Here is a 17406-nt window from a genome sequence, read left to right as displayed (position 1 = left end):
ATTTGACCAGACATTTGTGAATACAGAGTGATATAAGCTATTGGCTATTGACTTGGTTTCTGTTTGTGAAAGCATAGCAATTGTACTTTTTAATGTGTGATATAGCTGTGGTCCAAATACTTACTAAACTCCAATTGTGTCTTTGTAGCATCAACCTCGACCCAGTACGTGAATGAGCGCAGGCTAGATGGTGAGTAACGTTTTGAAACTTTGCTTTATCAATGTATTTCTTGATTGAGCATATTTCAACAGAAACAATTCTCATCTTTGTGTTTTTTTTCTCCTAGTTGTTAATAGGGATTACAGCATGGAGGGAACCAATATTGCACTTGCAGTTTTTATTCCAGCTGCAATCATCCTGGTAGTTGTCCTTGGGATTTACGTCTATGTTTCAAAGTAAGTTATAAAATCAGACGTGCTTTTTTTCATTTCCAATCGAATGATGATCATTTACAAGTTTCTCTTGTCTTTACTTAGGCTGCAAGGGAAGTCTATCAGAATGCCGACATCCTCGCCACCATATGACAACATGACAGAAGAGTCAGCTTTCGATAACCCGATATATGAGAGCGGAGTAAGTACAGATGTCATGAACATGCAAGACGTGGATTCACAGAACACCAGTGTGCTGTCCTGATCCTCTCCCATCTGGCCATCACCCTGTCGTCGTCTCATGTTTCACCAGCAGAGGGTGTCCTCCACCTCATTTCTCCTCACCATATCACTCACTGATGTTGCTCATGAGAATATAAAAAGTGAACACTTTTCTCCTCTGAGATCATTGGTTGTTTGCATCCTGGATGTCCATTCTTCATCCACTTGGAGGACTGACCGTGACATGTTAACCTCTCATTATATCATTCACATTGTGGTATGTTGTGTGTGTTATTCATGTCATACTGTATGTGTGTATCCCGTTCCATGCTGCATTCACACCAGGCAGGGAAAATGCACATTTTCTAGTTTAACCTGCTGCTGTTGTTTTCTTATAGAAACTGTATTTTTCATTAATAGATGTTGTTTATTTTCACACATCTATTGTAGTATTGTAAAGCAATTGTGTGATTTGGACAGGCTTCACTTTATCAGAGTGGGCCAATCACCCGTCATTTTAAAATACTACTGTAGCATACCGATTATTGTTTCCAATTGTCTGATAATAACTCACAACAACATGTACTGTAGATAGTGTTCTGTGTGACTTTTGACTCTAAGGATGTGTGTGTATGTATTATTCCTTTCATGTGTGCTGGTCTTACTTGTGACTGCAACGTCCTTAACCCATTCTTCCCCTGCTCCTCCAGCACTGGCAGACTCATTCTAGATACTAGTCAGTCTGTCCACTTTGTCCACGTTCTGCAGAACAACTATGAGGTGAGATCTCCTTCTGATTCTGAGAAAACATCCCACACACTGACCTGACCTTTTGGCCACATGTTTTTGACCACCTCTCCAGGCCTGCCACACATTCTGATCTGGATTATCATATCTATGAGATGTATGACCTACAGCAAGATAACTGACAGTAAAAACTGAAACTATTTATTCTGTTTTGAAGCCCCACCCCCTTTCATTAATAAATTAATAATAATACTAAATAATAATAATGACAATTGGAATAAAGTTACAGTAATTTACACACAGCATTTACAAATGATCACACAAAAGACAAATATAATCCCAGTGCAGAGCAACAGGGGGTTGACAATTATTTCTCAGAATTTTAGATATCACTATTTTTTGTCAATGAATAATTATGGCAATTACCAGCTGTCCACCCTAAACTAATGCAGCAGCATTTCCAACAATGTCTTTTCTCACGTAATTATTTCTGCTTTTGTCATGTTCATGCTGAATAGTTGCAGTTGTATATCTGATGATAAATCATCAGATAACTATGAGTAAATCTGTAATAAAGGTCTTTCCTTTTTGTTTGTACTTGTACAGAATGCTTTGTATTATACCACTTAAACAGAAAGTTTATATTTGCTGTGTAATTCTAAAGATACAGTATTGTACTGTGAAAGATGTAAAAAAAAAAAAAAAAAAATCTGCATTTAAAATGTTTCTTTACAACACTACAATCCTCTTTCACTAATTTGTTTGTCTGGTCTTTACAGGACAAATGAAAAGATTTAAGAGGTGTCCATTCAGAGACCTTAAAGCAAGATTTGCTCAAGCTTTGCCTTTATGGACCCTCTCTGCACTGCTCATCTTTTCCTCCAACTTCTGCTTTTCTTTTTGTCTCCAACATTTTGTTTTTTCTAAGTCTGCCCTTCACTGTTCTGTAAATATGTCCTTTCCACGTTCTTATCTGTGAATCTGTGGGTCACCATGGTGATATTTTTATAAAGTAAAATGCTGATGACCGTTGGTGATTATATGTTTCCTGGTACTTTTTGATGAACTAAGCAAGTAGCAGTTAGAGGTCAAAGGAGGTTGTGCTATGATTGTTGAGATCTGTTGGATTCAATTTTCCCATAACCCAAGATTCTTTGGATAATTTGCCATTATTACTTTATTTTCTGTGTGTGTGAGTGTGTATGCGTATGTGTGTATGAGTCTGCTATTTGTAAATAAACTGCCTGTCCAATATGAGTGCCTCACGACTGACTATAACCTGATAAATCACATGTGGAAATATTTGTAAATCTCTCATTCAACTATTATTTTGTATTTGACGTGCTCAGCACTCCAACTGTGCTCGGTCTTTTCCGTCATGATTTATCTCCAAGAAACAATACCAAATGATGCCAGATATTTTGCTACTAGCTGATGGGTGGTTCCCACTGCATATAGCCTCAGAGGATTCATATTCTTATATGGGAGCCATCAGCTATGCATAACGTTGTTCTTGTCACACTGTCAAGTCCACCTCAAAGAATAAGTACAGTAGCAACTAGTTCATATGTGTATGTTTCAAAATGTGGTTGCACCACAATATTCACAGACCCTGAGATAAAAAAAAAAAATCAAGTGAAATCCAATGATAACAAAAATAAAAAAGGTAACTTATGGATGCAGACTGTTGAGCCAAGCATCAGGTTGATTCCTGTGTTGCAAATCAACATGATGTGGAATTATTTTTTGCAATGTTGCAAAACTAATCCTGATGTTACAGATGGGCTTTTTATTCTGTGTCACATTGTTGTGGTGTATCTGCTTGTGTTCAGTTTGTAGATAGACCTCATATCCTTTGTGCATATCCTTCACACTCTTAACAAATCATTCTTTCAGCATCACAGCCGGTGCAACCACACCCAGGAAACCAAATCACCTTCAAATATCTGTAATCCTCTGATTAATAATAAAGTAAATTGTTGTTTAAAGTATTATTGTGCCTGATTGTTGTATATAAATATTTGATGTACATAATTCACACATGCGGATATTATCCACCTCACGTGATACTTTAATAGAACAGAATTATTAATATCAATCTTAAACTTTTCCTTTTCCAAATACAAATTGGGCTACTGCTAAAAAGACATATAAGAAATTCTTAATAACTCAACTCTTCAACTGCAGAAGCAGCAGTAATTAGATTGTGACTATACAAATTGAATCTGATACGCTATAACTAATTGACACAAAAGCAAACACTTTATTGTTCAGATCAAACTTAAAATGAATTTGTCATATAATTATTTACCTCTAGATGGCAGCATGACAACAAGTAGCCTTTCACTCTGAGGCCTACATCTTTTCAAGAGTATTTTTAGTTACATACTGGCAGGCCAGGCAGCAGGAACCTGCCTATTGCAAAGAACTAACAGTTCTGCAAAGTCTAAATCTCTGAGAATGGTTTAAAAGCACATGAAATGTAACTAACAACATTTCACCTTAAAACAAATAGAATCTTAAATTATTGGTTTTGGGGATCCATCCAGTGATTAAGGCCTTCTGGATTTACTGTGTATATTTTACCATATGATGTTATGCCAGGTATAATCCACTCCTACCTTATTACTGTGTACATAAACAGTATGCAATATGTACAAGTCACATTATGTTACCCTGGAGAGGATTAGCTGCCCTGTCAGATTATTCTGTAGCAGAGTCTCTGGCTTTTCGGTTTATTTTGCATTAAGCTAAATTACATACAATGTCTGTGCATTCGGCCATGCTTTTTTTCTTCTCTGCCTGCGTTTATATGGGAGCTGGTGTGTTTCAGTCGGTCTTTTGGGGGCAGTCACCCACGATTTCAGCTGAGCTTTCACTCTGATGCAGAGGAGAGCAGCTTGAGCCATTAAAATGTAAATTTCTTATGCAGTCTAGGAAGAGGGCAACAACTGAGGATCTCCTTCTATTTGAATGAGAAGAGCATTATAATAGAACAATGTTAGAAAATACAAGAAAGAACAAAAAGAAGAATTTATAGTATATAGAACGTTATTTGACTTAATCTCTTTTATTGTTTATAATTGCCTAGTTTCATTGTTGACCTTTTATTGACTGCTTGTAATCTAAAAGTGTTAAGTAGAAACAAATTTCATATGAAATGTGTGCAACAACTAATCTAAATACAGATATCCTGCTACCCCATAGTCTACCATGCTATTTGGAGCAGTTGATGATTACTGAAATCATCTGGTAACACCAAATAACTTCTTAAAATGTAACACAGGGATTTGATCACTATGATGACATTGGTTTTCTGCATGTTATTGTGGAAAATTACAATTGTGTTTGCAAAAATAAAGCACTAACTTATGTCAAATCACATTTACGGTGTTATTCTGCTTAACTGTTCAGTTCAAGTTATATGTCAGTAGTTTTACTCACCTGAGTGCAGATGGAGCAAAAGAAGGACCAAAATTCAAGGGGTTGGTAAAACTATGGAGTAGTATAGTACTTTTGTACAAACTGATGTAACATCAATGTTTCAGTCACCAGAAGAACTGTCCTTTGTATGAGCTCTATTGTCATCGAAGTGGTGTTAGTTACATGATGGTACCAGCAGGTGGCATTACACTACCAAGTCCTCTTTCTGTGAGGGGCAGCTGTGCATCAAGTGTATCATGACGACCATCTCCAACACTTATTACTCCCAAGCTGCACTGGTGGTGGGCTCACAATTAAGCTAAAACGCCCCAACTCACAATCCAATAGAGACCAGGACATGGCAATTAACCCGCTAATTCAGCAGACCATTAGAGCTCCCTGTCTGTCGGCAGCCCCAGAGCATACAGTACGTTTACCATGGGGCTGTGGGATACATATTATGAAAGGTAGTGTAATGTAATGACCCTTTCATAGAGTGTAGCGTACAGTAGGCTTTAGTTGTAGTCAGGAATATTCAACAGCTTTGTATGCTCAGAAAAAAACATGTGGGTGAACATATTCAGAGAAAGACAACAAAAAAGTTGTAAAATTACCGTTACTAATGTAAGAGTTAAATGTTATCTATTAAATGCACAACCACTAGCACAAATTCTTACTTGCTATTACTGAACACTGGTCCAAATATAACTTTTTTCCTAGGATACACCCAAATTTGTAGTTCAATCAGATTTATCAAGGCTTTGTCATTTTACCCTTAGGCCTCTCTCTCTTTTTACTTCTGTGTTTTTAGCTGAAATTGACAGACAGCTCTCTCTCTCTCTTTTTCCCTGAAGCATGATTCTATTAATCTGATTAACATTAAGCCATTAAGACATTGGGAGAGACGTCAGTTCAGAAATGGAAACTGGAATAGGTAAAGCTGTGTCACAGTCACCCTCAAGAGGAAGCCCCAGGTGCTGGAGAAATGAAGATTTCCGCCAGGGTCGGCTGCTCCATTGAGGCCGTGTCCCTCACATAACTGACCTTTGTTCACCTATAGACCTGCTGTATATGGGCCGCCACACTTCATTTTTATAGAAGGCATGTCTGTGCACCAAGAAATACAGCAGCCTGTTCATGTTATATACTGTATGTTAGGCATCTATTGTCTACATTTTTTTAAACCCTCAAACCATATCTACTCATGAAATTTTTTTGGTCAGAAACGGATACATTTACCGTAATGTTAATTTTGTTTGGGAGGCCAGACAAATAATTTGAATGGGTAATTATACAGCTTTAAGTTTGACTTTATTTGTGAGATTTTGTTTAAAGATGAAAGACGAGGCTGGAAGTGATTTTCTCCTATTTTCTTTTTCTTTGTTGCTTCAATGCCATTTTTTCATGTAATAAAATTCTCTCATTTGCTGTTGCATTGTAATTGTCACAGAACCCGTGGAGCCACGGCTGATGAGGGTGCAGCCAAGTCATAATCGCACGCGCAGACAGGGCTCACTGTCTTTGTTACTACAAACTGCAGCCCCAGGAAACCACTTTGCACAAAACAAAGGGGTGAACCCTCTGCACGCCTCTGGTGTTGCTTGATGTGGCATCATGCCAAATCCCACTCTCCCGCATACATAGAGGGGTCAAGGCTTCCTTAATGCACTCTGATCACCAAGACTCATCTGAACAAAGAACAGTTTGAATCTGCTGTCAGCTCCAACCACCAGACCGACTGCTGACATAGTTGAGCTTGTATCTGTTTGAGCAGCATTGAATTACTTTTTTTTACCTTGATGTCCTTCTGTCTTAGAAGACAGGGAGACACTTGACTATTATTGTCAAAGACGACAATGTGCATAGAAACAGAACATATCAATTCACATGGTTTGTCTAAAGTGCAAATATCACCACTGCCTTTCTTGTATGGACATTTTATATGCCTTTTTTATTACAAAATGCCATCCAGTCCCACTCATGAAGAAGGTTAATTTCTGAGGTTTGAATTTCCTCTGCACATTATTTGGCATATGAAACATCTATACATCTTTGGCTCGATATGGCTCCTACAATGGATTATTTTGCTATTTGCGATGTGCTGTGCTCCTCCACAGCACATCCAGTTAACAATGCGACCTCTGACCCGTGGGATACAGCAAAAGGGAGCACAGATCTTGCCCTTTTTCCATATCACATGGAAATGTGTTTGTTGGCAAGGACATATGCATTTGATGATTGAAATGATGTGACGGAAGCATTTAGGAGAAATAGATGAATGGAGGAAGGATTGTCAGACTTGGGCTGCTTATGTGGAACCTCAGAGGGGAAATGACTCACTGTTGGGAATCTGGCTTTCTCTTTATAAAGCCCCAGTTAATATACCAGGAGCACAGAGTAGAGACAGGTTAAAGGCACTCAGTGGAAGTCAAGCTTTAGACTACCACCTTGCATTGCACTATGCTGCCACTGGCGTGTCCGTCAATGTGCTTGTGAATGGGTGATGTGGCCTCTATTTAGATGCAATGACTGACCAAGGTTTATGGGTATAACTGATGTGTGACCCCTGCTCCTCAGTCAGTGTCAACCTGTGCCACCACATGGTTGGATAACAATAGCTTTCTACAGTATAAGGGGGAATAAAGTTAATCATCAGATATGAACCTTGTTACTTCAGTTTGCTGCCGACATCACATGTTGGTCTGTTTCTGCAGGTGCTACAACAACGTGTAACATGTGTGCAGCTGCATGAGGAAGTGTGTTTCTGTGTGTGTCTGTGCGCAGAGGAAGATACAAGATGTTTTCCATACAGGTTTCAGATTGAGGGGTCTGAACAGAGGGGGGACAAAAGCGAGTGAGCCAGAGGGTGGAGGGGAGTGGATGAGCCGGTGAGATGGTAATGCAGCATGACACCTCTGAAATGAATCTCTGGTTACCATGGTGAAAAAGCAGGGACGGGACAGTCTCACAGGAGCCTCAAATAAAGCCAGCTGTAAACGATGTTTGATTAGTATTTAGATCATGTTCCTGCTCAGAAAAGACATTTTGTCAGCTGTTTGCTCTGCTATTGTTCAGTCCACAACAGGACAATGAATCCATAGAACTCCAATTTTTACTTCAGTTAATAACTGTTACCTTTAAAGAGTAATATTTCAGCTACAGCATGATTTAAATAAGTTTTTTTTATATTGTTTAACATGGAAAGTTGTTGTCTTATGTTGTCTATATGGGTTTGTAATACTCTACTGGCATTTTGTATAAGTAGTAAGTTATGTATTTATCCATTTACTTTAGTCATTATTTTCCTATCATTAGTTCACCTATGGGCTAACATTCCTAGCACAATATGCAGGTACACTGATATCTGCTTAACCATATGTAAATTGGCAGCGGACAATCCTGTTTGCCAGAAGCTTAAGAGCAGGGAGGTATCTGTGTGTCACATAGCAAATACAGAGTTGGGGTGAGTGGTGCGGTCTTATTTACTCATGCATCTCAGCATGTTAAGTAGATTTTATTTCATCTGTTTGACAATCAGCTGGGGCAATTTTGAATGTAAATGCGTGCTTATGGAAAGTTAAAACATGCTTATCTAAATAAGGAAATTGGACTGTTTGCATATTTGAGACAGTGTCATACAGAGGGTCAAACTGTCAAAGTCAATTCCATGCACATAATGGGTGTTTACTTACTGTGGAAGGTGGAAACTAATGTAAATAATGTCAGGCCTGTAATGCTGTGCCCCCTATGGTAATATGTATTAAGTCTGATCACTGAAAGAAAGGATAATGAAGGTGAAGTGCAACAGTGGTGATTAGATTTTTTAAAAACATATGTGTGTAAACACCACATTGAGTTTCAACATCTACAGCCTTTCCTCTGCTGCCTTTGCACTTCTCTGCTGTCCTCTGTCAGCCATGCCACCGATGGACTGCTTACCAAGCTGGAACTAATCACATCTGACTGCTATCTGTCTGCGTCAGTTACACACTAGGCGCCTCATGCCCTCCTGCTACCATGCAGCGAAAAAAGATCCTATACTACGCATCCATAACAGACGACTGTAGAATGTGTGCAGGGCAGTCATTTTGGTGAGGTGTGTTGGCTTTAAGGAGAAAGTTGCTTTCATTCATTCATTCATTTACCTCACCTGGTAATTCCTATTGGTAGGCAGCAAGGGGGTCGGTGTCTAAGCAGTCTGTCTCAGTGGACACTGGGTGGTCGATCACAGGGTTAACACATGTAGACAATCGATCGCTCACACTTCCAGCCAGTTTCACAGTTATTGGCTCACCTGAGATGGTTAGCTTACCTGTGAGAGGAAACACATGGACATGCAGGGCAGGGTGGCCATGATAATCCCTGAGCATTATTATCAATACATAATAATGATAATAATACACTTTAATTATACTGCATCCTTCAAAACACAGTTATAAAATGCTTGATTTGATGAACAAAAGAAATGATTTTTTTTTTAATCAGCTCTCATAAAAGAAAATCATTCCAATCACTGTTGTTAATAGCAGAAAACATCATGTTTATGCTGATGCTTATTCTCATTAATGACCACTTCAGTGTCTCTCTGTTGTGAATGAATCTGTCGTTTGTAGCAGATTTCATTGACGCTGAACTCAATAGCAATTACACTAAAATTGAATCATTACCAACTCAAAAAATGTCAAGGCCACTGATTTAAATAATCAAGTTGTTGCTTTCCACTCACTGCCATGTTTTCAATTGCTACAGCAGTTATGAGTCTGAGATTACCCACAGATAATCACTTAACTAATTATACAAATATAAAATGCATTGTAGCATTATATAGAAATACAACAGAAATTATTTTTTATTTTATTTTTAATGGAATGGCTTTATATTCTAAAGTAACAAGTAGCAGAGTATATTTCAACTGCATATACAGAAGTTTTTTTTTTTTTTAGTCTATGTGAATAAATCAAGATATTGTTATTTGAATCATGTTGAGCCTGATTAATGGCTTGTTCTCCGCAATTCATTTTTCTTTTTTATATCTATCTGGCCTATTTGATCCTATCCCATACACTATCTTGACCATATCTCTTCCTCGTCCCCTCCTCTTCCTCTTGTTCACTGTCTGGCCCATGTTGCATGTATGGGGGCGATGTATGACAGAGACAGATTGCACTGCCACAGCTTAAAGGTGACTGCGTCGCTCCTTGTTCCCTAAAGCGCTGGATCATTGGAATCCATCATGAGCAGCAGCAGTTTTCTCCACATAGACAGATCACATGGAATAGACAACATCAGATGGGCAGAACAAGAGAGGAAGACAGGGGGACTGTATCTGATGAGGGGAGGAAAATACAGGGGTATGATAATAGAGAGGGGAACAATGATGAACAACGGATGAATGTGTGGTGGTGACAACGTTGAGGAGAACTACGTGGTGCAGGGATGGTGAGAAGTGCTGAAGAGCTTCACCTCTGGTCACAGAGGAGTATGCTGGGGAGGGGCTGGGTGGGTATGTGGATGGGAGCATTTATCATTATTGGCTCTTACCTCCATCCCTTGCTCAACCTGACATCCCTCTTGCAGTTGACATAAATCATGATTTCTCCATAATAGATCCTCTTTCTGCCGTGGAGGGAAGAATCCGCAGGTCATATCGATTTCAGTGCCTTCTCACACATTTCAGCTCAGAACAGATGCATAATCATTTTCATATAATACTGATTTGGAAAATTTGTTGTTATGCTGCTTATTAGATGCATGAGGATACTAGGACAGAGTAAACAATATTCAATTTGCAGAGCTAGAGAGGACTTGCATTTTGAAAGTGTTGTACCCATTAACAGTTTTGAATTTACCCCTATCATCAAGGAAATATTTGTCACTTGCAAACCTCAAGGCTGAATAAAGGGAATATATAGCCTATCATTGAAATACAACAGGAAATGCACATTCTCTCATCCAATAACACTTCTTGAATGTGAATAAAACCAACCATTTTGAGTTGAGCTGATAGGCAGTGGAGGAGAAGAGTGCAGGCAAGTTACATCAGGTGATATGGAGCAAAAATGGACAAAGAGGACGGATCACTTTAAGTCTAACTGAGCTGAGCAGGTATTTAAACATTAATAACTCCACTGTTGGTTTGAAGTTCAAGATCATTTGTCAAGTGCTCTACATTTAAACCATTAGCATTCAGAGCTCACTGAATTCACCTGTCCTCAGGCCTATTTGAGGTGCTGATCACCTAATAGTGTGAATGACAAAATACACTTGCATATTTTTTTATTTGATACAATAAGAATTGTTGTTGTTATGACTATAACACTGATATTGTCAGTGATAATTGCAAACAATTATTTTTTTTACAGTCAGTGGTGGAAATAGATTCACTACAAATAAGAATCAAAATCAGCACCTGAATCATTGAAAGTCTTGAATATTTCATTTGAGATCCCCTTATAATTAAACATTAAAATTTAACATGTTCTTTAATATGTTAACCAGGAGGCACTACATCGCAGGACTATATTTTACAAGTGCCTTGATAAATCACTTAGCAGCAAAATGCATTTCAAATTATACCATAATTAATCATTTTACGTTTCGTTTGTGGCTGAAGATATATATGGAAAAGCTGACAGAAATTTCCATTGAAAGGATGTGATTCTTTATTAACAAAAATGTTTCATTAAAATACATGAATATTTCACATCCACAGTGCACCATTAAAGGCGTTCCTGTTTTTAAATAGCCTAGATGACTGCACCCTCTTGTCTCTATATTGCAATGGGGCTAACGCTCCAAGACACTATTGTTATCCTGCCTGTTTCGTTCTTCTTCTTTTTATTATTCATCTTCCAAATTTCCCATAGAAATGAATGTAAGAGGGACAAAAAACTGAACAGTTATTGGATTGTTTTTTTTTTTCAAACGTCTATGGCATACTTTCACCTAGAGACTCAATTTAAACTTTAACATGTACAGAAATCTAGCCTACTGATGTGGTTTTACATGTTTCAATAGGTTTTATATTTTTTAATCAATCATTGTTCAATTATCTTGATCATTTTTGGAGAATAGGTATGGAATCTTCAAGAGTGCGTGACATCATTGGCTAGAGTGGGAGAAGTTGTCAGAAATTGTCTGAAATGCCTCTCTTTCCATGCTGCTCCTGGCCACAAATAACACTACACCTGTGATTTTTTTTCCACACCTGTAGGCAAACTTATTGTCTTCCTCACAATGTGCTCAACAAAGCAGAGAGACTTATAGAATTTGAATTATGAGCCTCTGAGTGAGGCCAGTCCCATCCAGCTGCCCTCTCCAATACAAACTTTTTTTTTGCCAGTTTCAGGAGAAAGGCCAAAGTGCCCCTCTCTTTAGATTGCAAGGATTTCCAAAATATTCACTTTTAAAACACCACATCAACATGTTCAGGAAGGCCTCTGGTCGATCATAGTCTGTTTCTTGTTCTGATGGAAGCTGCTGTTTTGTCACATTAAGGCCAAAAGTGAGACTATTGCAGGGGCAGAAAATCACCCCCTTTCTATGTGTTTTTGCCTGCTTCTGTCTATCGTTGGGGTAACCACTCAAATTCCCATGGCAACCTCTGAGTTTCAGGCCTGAGCCACAGCTGAGAGTTTCCCCTGTTGTACTCTCAAAAGTTCTGTATTTTTTTCTTTTTACCGATATCTCTAACTTGAGAGCTCCATGACCATGCCTAATCTGTAGGCTACAACTGCTGCCTGCCTCACCTCCTTTCCTCTGCTGCTAAACTGGCCTGGCGTTTTTCCTCAGTTGAGGTGAGGGTCTAAGAGCAGAGGATGCTTACTGTTTAAAGTCCTCTGAGAAAAACTGGGCTATATAAACTTGTCTCGTCTTCTGCGAGGAATTTTTCTAATTTGTAGTAACAGTGCTGTGTCAAAACCGCTTTAGTGTGTTTCACCAGACATCCTGTTAATGGAAAATTCATAATGCCTGAAGACGAGCTTAACAGTGGGCTGATTTGTGAACACTCATTTACTCCTTATGCCAGTGTCACACTGTGTACATGCAATTCCAAAGTCATTTGTAAGACAGCAATAAAATGCAAGTGTGTCAGCCTATTAGGAAGGCTTCTTCTAGCAACATTCATTTGGAAAGTTATGGCTAAATATTAATTAACTTATTGATTGTCCTTTTCTTCATTAATGACAGTGTATTATTTTTGTGTAAGCTGGTAAAATAATTCATACTTTCCATGCTCATTTTTTTTCTTCCATGCTGCCTGACCCTTGAAAGTACATTGCATCCACTGTCTTCTTACTGACATTAAAATAATATAAAATCAATTTATGTTGCTCACAATGACATTCAGTGTGACTGGCATGCACTCTTATTATACATATTGACTCCCATTGTTATGAAGGATTTATTTATAATTTATGGCCCATTGATATGAATGAATGTTAAATGAAAGCTGTTTGACCATTTAATTACTGCAACGAAAACAATGGTAAGTAACTTGATGTCAAAGTTTTTAAATTTTCTTTACTTATTTTCTTTTTTCATTATTATTTTTTTTACACTGAGGGGTAAATCTAAATTGATGCTTTGTTAATGATGCCCATGCAGGTTTAACTACATATATGTAGATTAGCTATATACAGATAGAGATACAGATAAATGATTGGATGGGTGTTTGCAGTGTTGTAGGTGTTTGACTGTAGTTCCATAATGATAAAACATGAGCATCTCCCAGCATCCCTCATTCAAACTACCCAGATCTCCACACTCCTGTATCTGTCACTAGCATGTTTCAGTTTAACCTAATTAGAAGGAAAAAGCTCTCTGATAATTAGCAGCACAGTTATTTAATATCATACAGAATATTGTCATAACAGGAGACTGGAGCCTTTGTGCAACCAGATCCCATTTACAGGACTTTACCATCGTTGCATGGATCAGTGTTGCAATTGCAGCAGAAACATGAAAAGGAATGCAATGAGCTTGACCCTGTGTCTGAGGCCTGAGGATATTTGCTTCTCCACTAATAGCGGCTCATCCTCTAATGGCCAAACAGAGCACAGTAATACATAAGAAATTGCCATTTATTAATGAATTATAAAATGCAGTGTTTAGCAAGGCAGTCACTGAAAATCTGCATGATGATTACAGGCTTATAAGGTTGTCTTCTTAAAGTGAAACAACCCCCATAAAGATGATTAGAGCAAGTAATACCATTATCGAGTCACTCTGCAACAACTTTTATGATGCATGTGTGATAATGTACAAGGAACGCATAGTGCATGATTGAAAGTGTGACCTTACTTCTGTTCAAATCAAACTAATAATGTTTCACTATAGCAGGCTGTCACATACTCGAGCTATAAGCTGCTCAACTCTGCAGACGCTCAGTCCTGCTGCATGGGCATGGGCATGAAATTCAGTCAGTCGCCTTTTGTCTCAAATACATATGATGATGAATAGAAGTCAGTAAGTGACTAAAGTGAGGAGGATCACAGGGAAATAAAACAAGTGCTTAATCCCAGTGCCCGAAATGTGTCAGACAGGGTGACAGAGCCATTGCAACATATTATATATATTGAGATTTAATGAGAACTTTGCCATCAAGGGCAAGTCATGCAAGTTGTCTATCAGCACCTGTAGAAATAAAACCACAATATACAATATAATTTACAATTGGATAAATCTCAATGTTACCAAAATTTTCTCCACACATTTACGTTCCTTCTGTGTTGCGATTAAGAGGAGAAGTGTCAGTGACAGACAGGAGTGGATTATTACCATATCGGAGAACATCAACAGTTTAACGAATACCACCGATTCATAAGTCCAGCTACAGTTCATAACCTCAGCAAGGCATGCACTCCACTCTCATTATGGCTGCAGTGTGTGAAGTGGAGTCTGTAATCAGCCAGGGGATCACAATACACACTTTCTCTCTCTCTCTGGGGACAGAGTGCCACTTTGCTTGTGTAATTGTTCTAATTGTAGCACACCTGAGAGGAGTGACCGCAAATATATGAGCCTCTTCAAATGAAGAGCTCTCACTATTAATTAAGGAGAAATTCACCCAGTGATTTTCTACAGTTACTTATGTGGATTAGCTGTTTGTTAAAATTCAGAACAACTTTTTTTTTTTAGCAAATGGTCACAATATACAGGGAGAGTAAAGAAAGTATTACATCTAGATTTGGAGAGATGTGTGAATGAAGATGTGATGACTTTTCCTGACTCATTTGTTATACTGTACAACAAAGTTTAAACACAAATAATGTTTCTGATATAGATAAGAAGATAAGTGGAGCATCTAACTGCTGAAACTACTTCAATCACACAGAAGAATGAGAGATTGGAGTTGTTAGCAAATGGAGGGGTTATTATGGCAGATTGTTGGGGGGGCTACAGCCTGTTGCCTCTCCACCTGCTCTCTGTGCTGTTCCTACAGTGCGCAGAAAGCCTCCTTACTTCTAATGGCAGTTTACAGAACGTTTACCCACAAGTGTCATAATTTGCTCTAACTACTACAATTATGCCATTCTTTTTTAGACATACACTATATTAAATGAGACACAACGGTATGTGTCATTATAACTTGTATTAGTTGCCGGGGGGAAAAGATGTGGCTGAATTGTCGCTCGACTTGGCACTGAATTTTTCACCGTTGAAGAATAATGCGTCTCCAATTTTGTGTGTGTGTGTTTGTGTCCACATAAAGCAGGGCAAGTGTTTCACTCCTGACAAAAGCTGCATACAAGCAGGTGAACAAAAGGCTGCAACAGGAAAATGAATTGTTGCAAGAGTGATGTCAGCACTCCTGAAAGAGGCTGTTTTCTTTTTAAGTGACGCTAAGGTTAAGGCCTCACTCTAGTTTATTTTTTGTGTTTGTTTTTTATGTAACTTCTAACTTAAGGAAATATTGTTGAGAACTTTCAATTAAGTGGAGAAGGGTTTGTAAAAACCTGTGTGTTAACCATATGTCACTATTGGCTGAATGTACAGTGATACAAGGCTTGCTACATGGAAACTACACATCTTATTGATTATTGGTCATAAAATCACAATATAAACCCATCTTCCATGTCCTTATGTGGATCATATATAACCATGCAGTATGGTGGGGGAGGCACTCTGGTTGGACATGGTTTTTATTCACAGGGAGAGAGCTCTCTGCCTCTAATAACGGATAAACAAATAAGCGTAACAAGCCCAGTGTTTATCAGTTCATAATTTAATTACATTTTTGATGGCGAGCTCTGCAGGCATAAGAAGAACCAGGAGATTTCACTGCTGTCAATGTCACGCACTGTTTGCTTTATTAGTACAGCTCAGATACTGAAATGGATTCGATTTTTTTCCTTCTTTTTTTCCAAGTGTGTTTGGTTTCCATAACACCACCCATATTAATTGTATATTATCTTTCAACACCGGTGGAATTCTTATTTTTGTTTTGGTGATCGAGAAATGTCAACAAGAGGATATGGGAGGGGAATTCCTGAATAAACAGAATAAACAGGAGTTGATATGTAAATGATGTCCCCTTGTCATTATCAAAAATTAGAAAGTAGGCCCTCGAAGCATGACAACAACAACAAGGTAGCAACAGCCTGAATTGCTTTTTATGAATGCAGCCGTGTTTGCATCAGCACTGCCGCTGACCTTTGGGCTGTGAATATGACTCGCTCGCCTCTCTGTTTAATGGACAATACTGAGCGGCTCTGGCAGGCATGTTTCTGATAAACCAGTGGTCTCCCAAAGGCATTCACAACTTCATTTACATGAAGGTACAGCCAAGGTGCGTACGTGAGCGAGCCGGGGTCAGTCCGGTGCAATATAGCACGTGATGGGAGTATGCTGGTGTTTGGGAGACTCGGGGCGAGCTGGGGCAAGTGGAAGGTGAACACCCCCAGGAATACTAATAACATATACACTTCTTGTTACTCAGGTCTTATCTGAGAGAAGAACACACTGCTTTTCAAAGACAGGACTCAACTCTTTCTTTTATCACAAATATATGATAGCAGGGAACATCTCTAAATACTGTTGCATGGTCATTAAGTGACTGTTTATTTGGCACATAGAATTGATGCATTTTTCTCTTATGTAATCCCACCGCGCATTAATAAATGTCCTCACTGATTCTATGTGTATGATATTGCCTAAAAGCTATTAACGGACTCTTCAGACAGCTACTGTTGACACTGTTGTATGGCTCTGTAATGCATCAGGTAATATGACTATTTAACGGCCCATGGATCCACTCGCCCAGTGAGAGGGTCACAGAATCAGCACAGTGGAGTGGACACAGGCCTGTCGATGGAGATTCACATTTCCAGCACCTGGAAAGTTCAGGGATGAGTGTGGTTGCTGGAAATTCAAATGAAAGATTCAACTCTGAGCTTGATGGTGAAAATGAATTTCAATTATCTTAGAAAGTCAAAATTTCAAAAATATAATTGCAGTACAGACTTGGTTTGGAGGGGAAAGGGGAAGGGGAATTAATTAATGTGTTTAAAATCTTTTTTGCAAAGGATATTGATATTTTCATATAAATACTGAGTAGATCACTATTGCTAGACGTTCTGGAGGAAAATAATGCATTATTTCCAGCCTTGTGATGACTTCATGTGATGACACTTGACAGAA

General features: G+C 38.5%; 1 protein-coding gene across 2 annotated transcripts in view; it reads left to right on the top strand.

Annotated features, from left to right (window-relative positions):
• LOC146974356 (seizure protein 6 homolog) overlaps positions 1-3329 on the top strand; it is an 85212-nt gene extending 81883 nt beyond the window's left edge. The window contains exons 14-18 of one of the 2 annotated variants that reach the window (XM_085797568.1): positions 149-190; positions 288-396; positions 478-574; positions 1305-1374; positions 2121-3329. In XM_085797568.1, the coding sequence (XP_085653694.1) occupies positions 149-190; positions 288-396; positions 478-574; positions 1305-1331 (275 nt within the window). In that variant the 3' untranslated portion in view covers positions 1332-1374; positions 2121-3329. Of the gene's footprint in view, positions 1-148; positions 191-287; positions 397-477; positions 777-1304; positions 1375-2120 lie in introns of those variants that run through there. The other variant, XM_085797567.1, reaches the window with a different exon arrangement.
• The last annotated feature ends 14077 nt before the right edge of the window (positions 3330-17406 follow it).

The sequence above is a fragment of the Trachurus japonicus genome, chromosome 14 (assembly GCF_045865225.1).
Source record: "Trachurus japonicus isolate A0001 chromosome 14, Traja_1.0".
NCBI classification, from domain to species: Eukaryota; Metazoa; Chordata; class Actinopteri; order Carangiformes; family Carangidae; genus Trachurus; species Trachurus japonicus.
The sequence above is the reverse complement of the archived record's forward strand: the minus strand, read 5'-3'. Positions and strand labels throughout refer to the sequence as shown.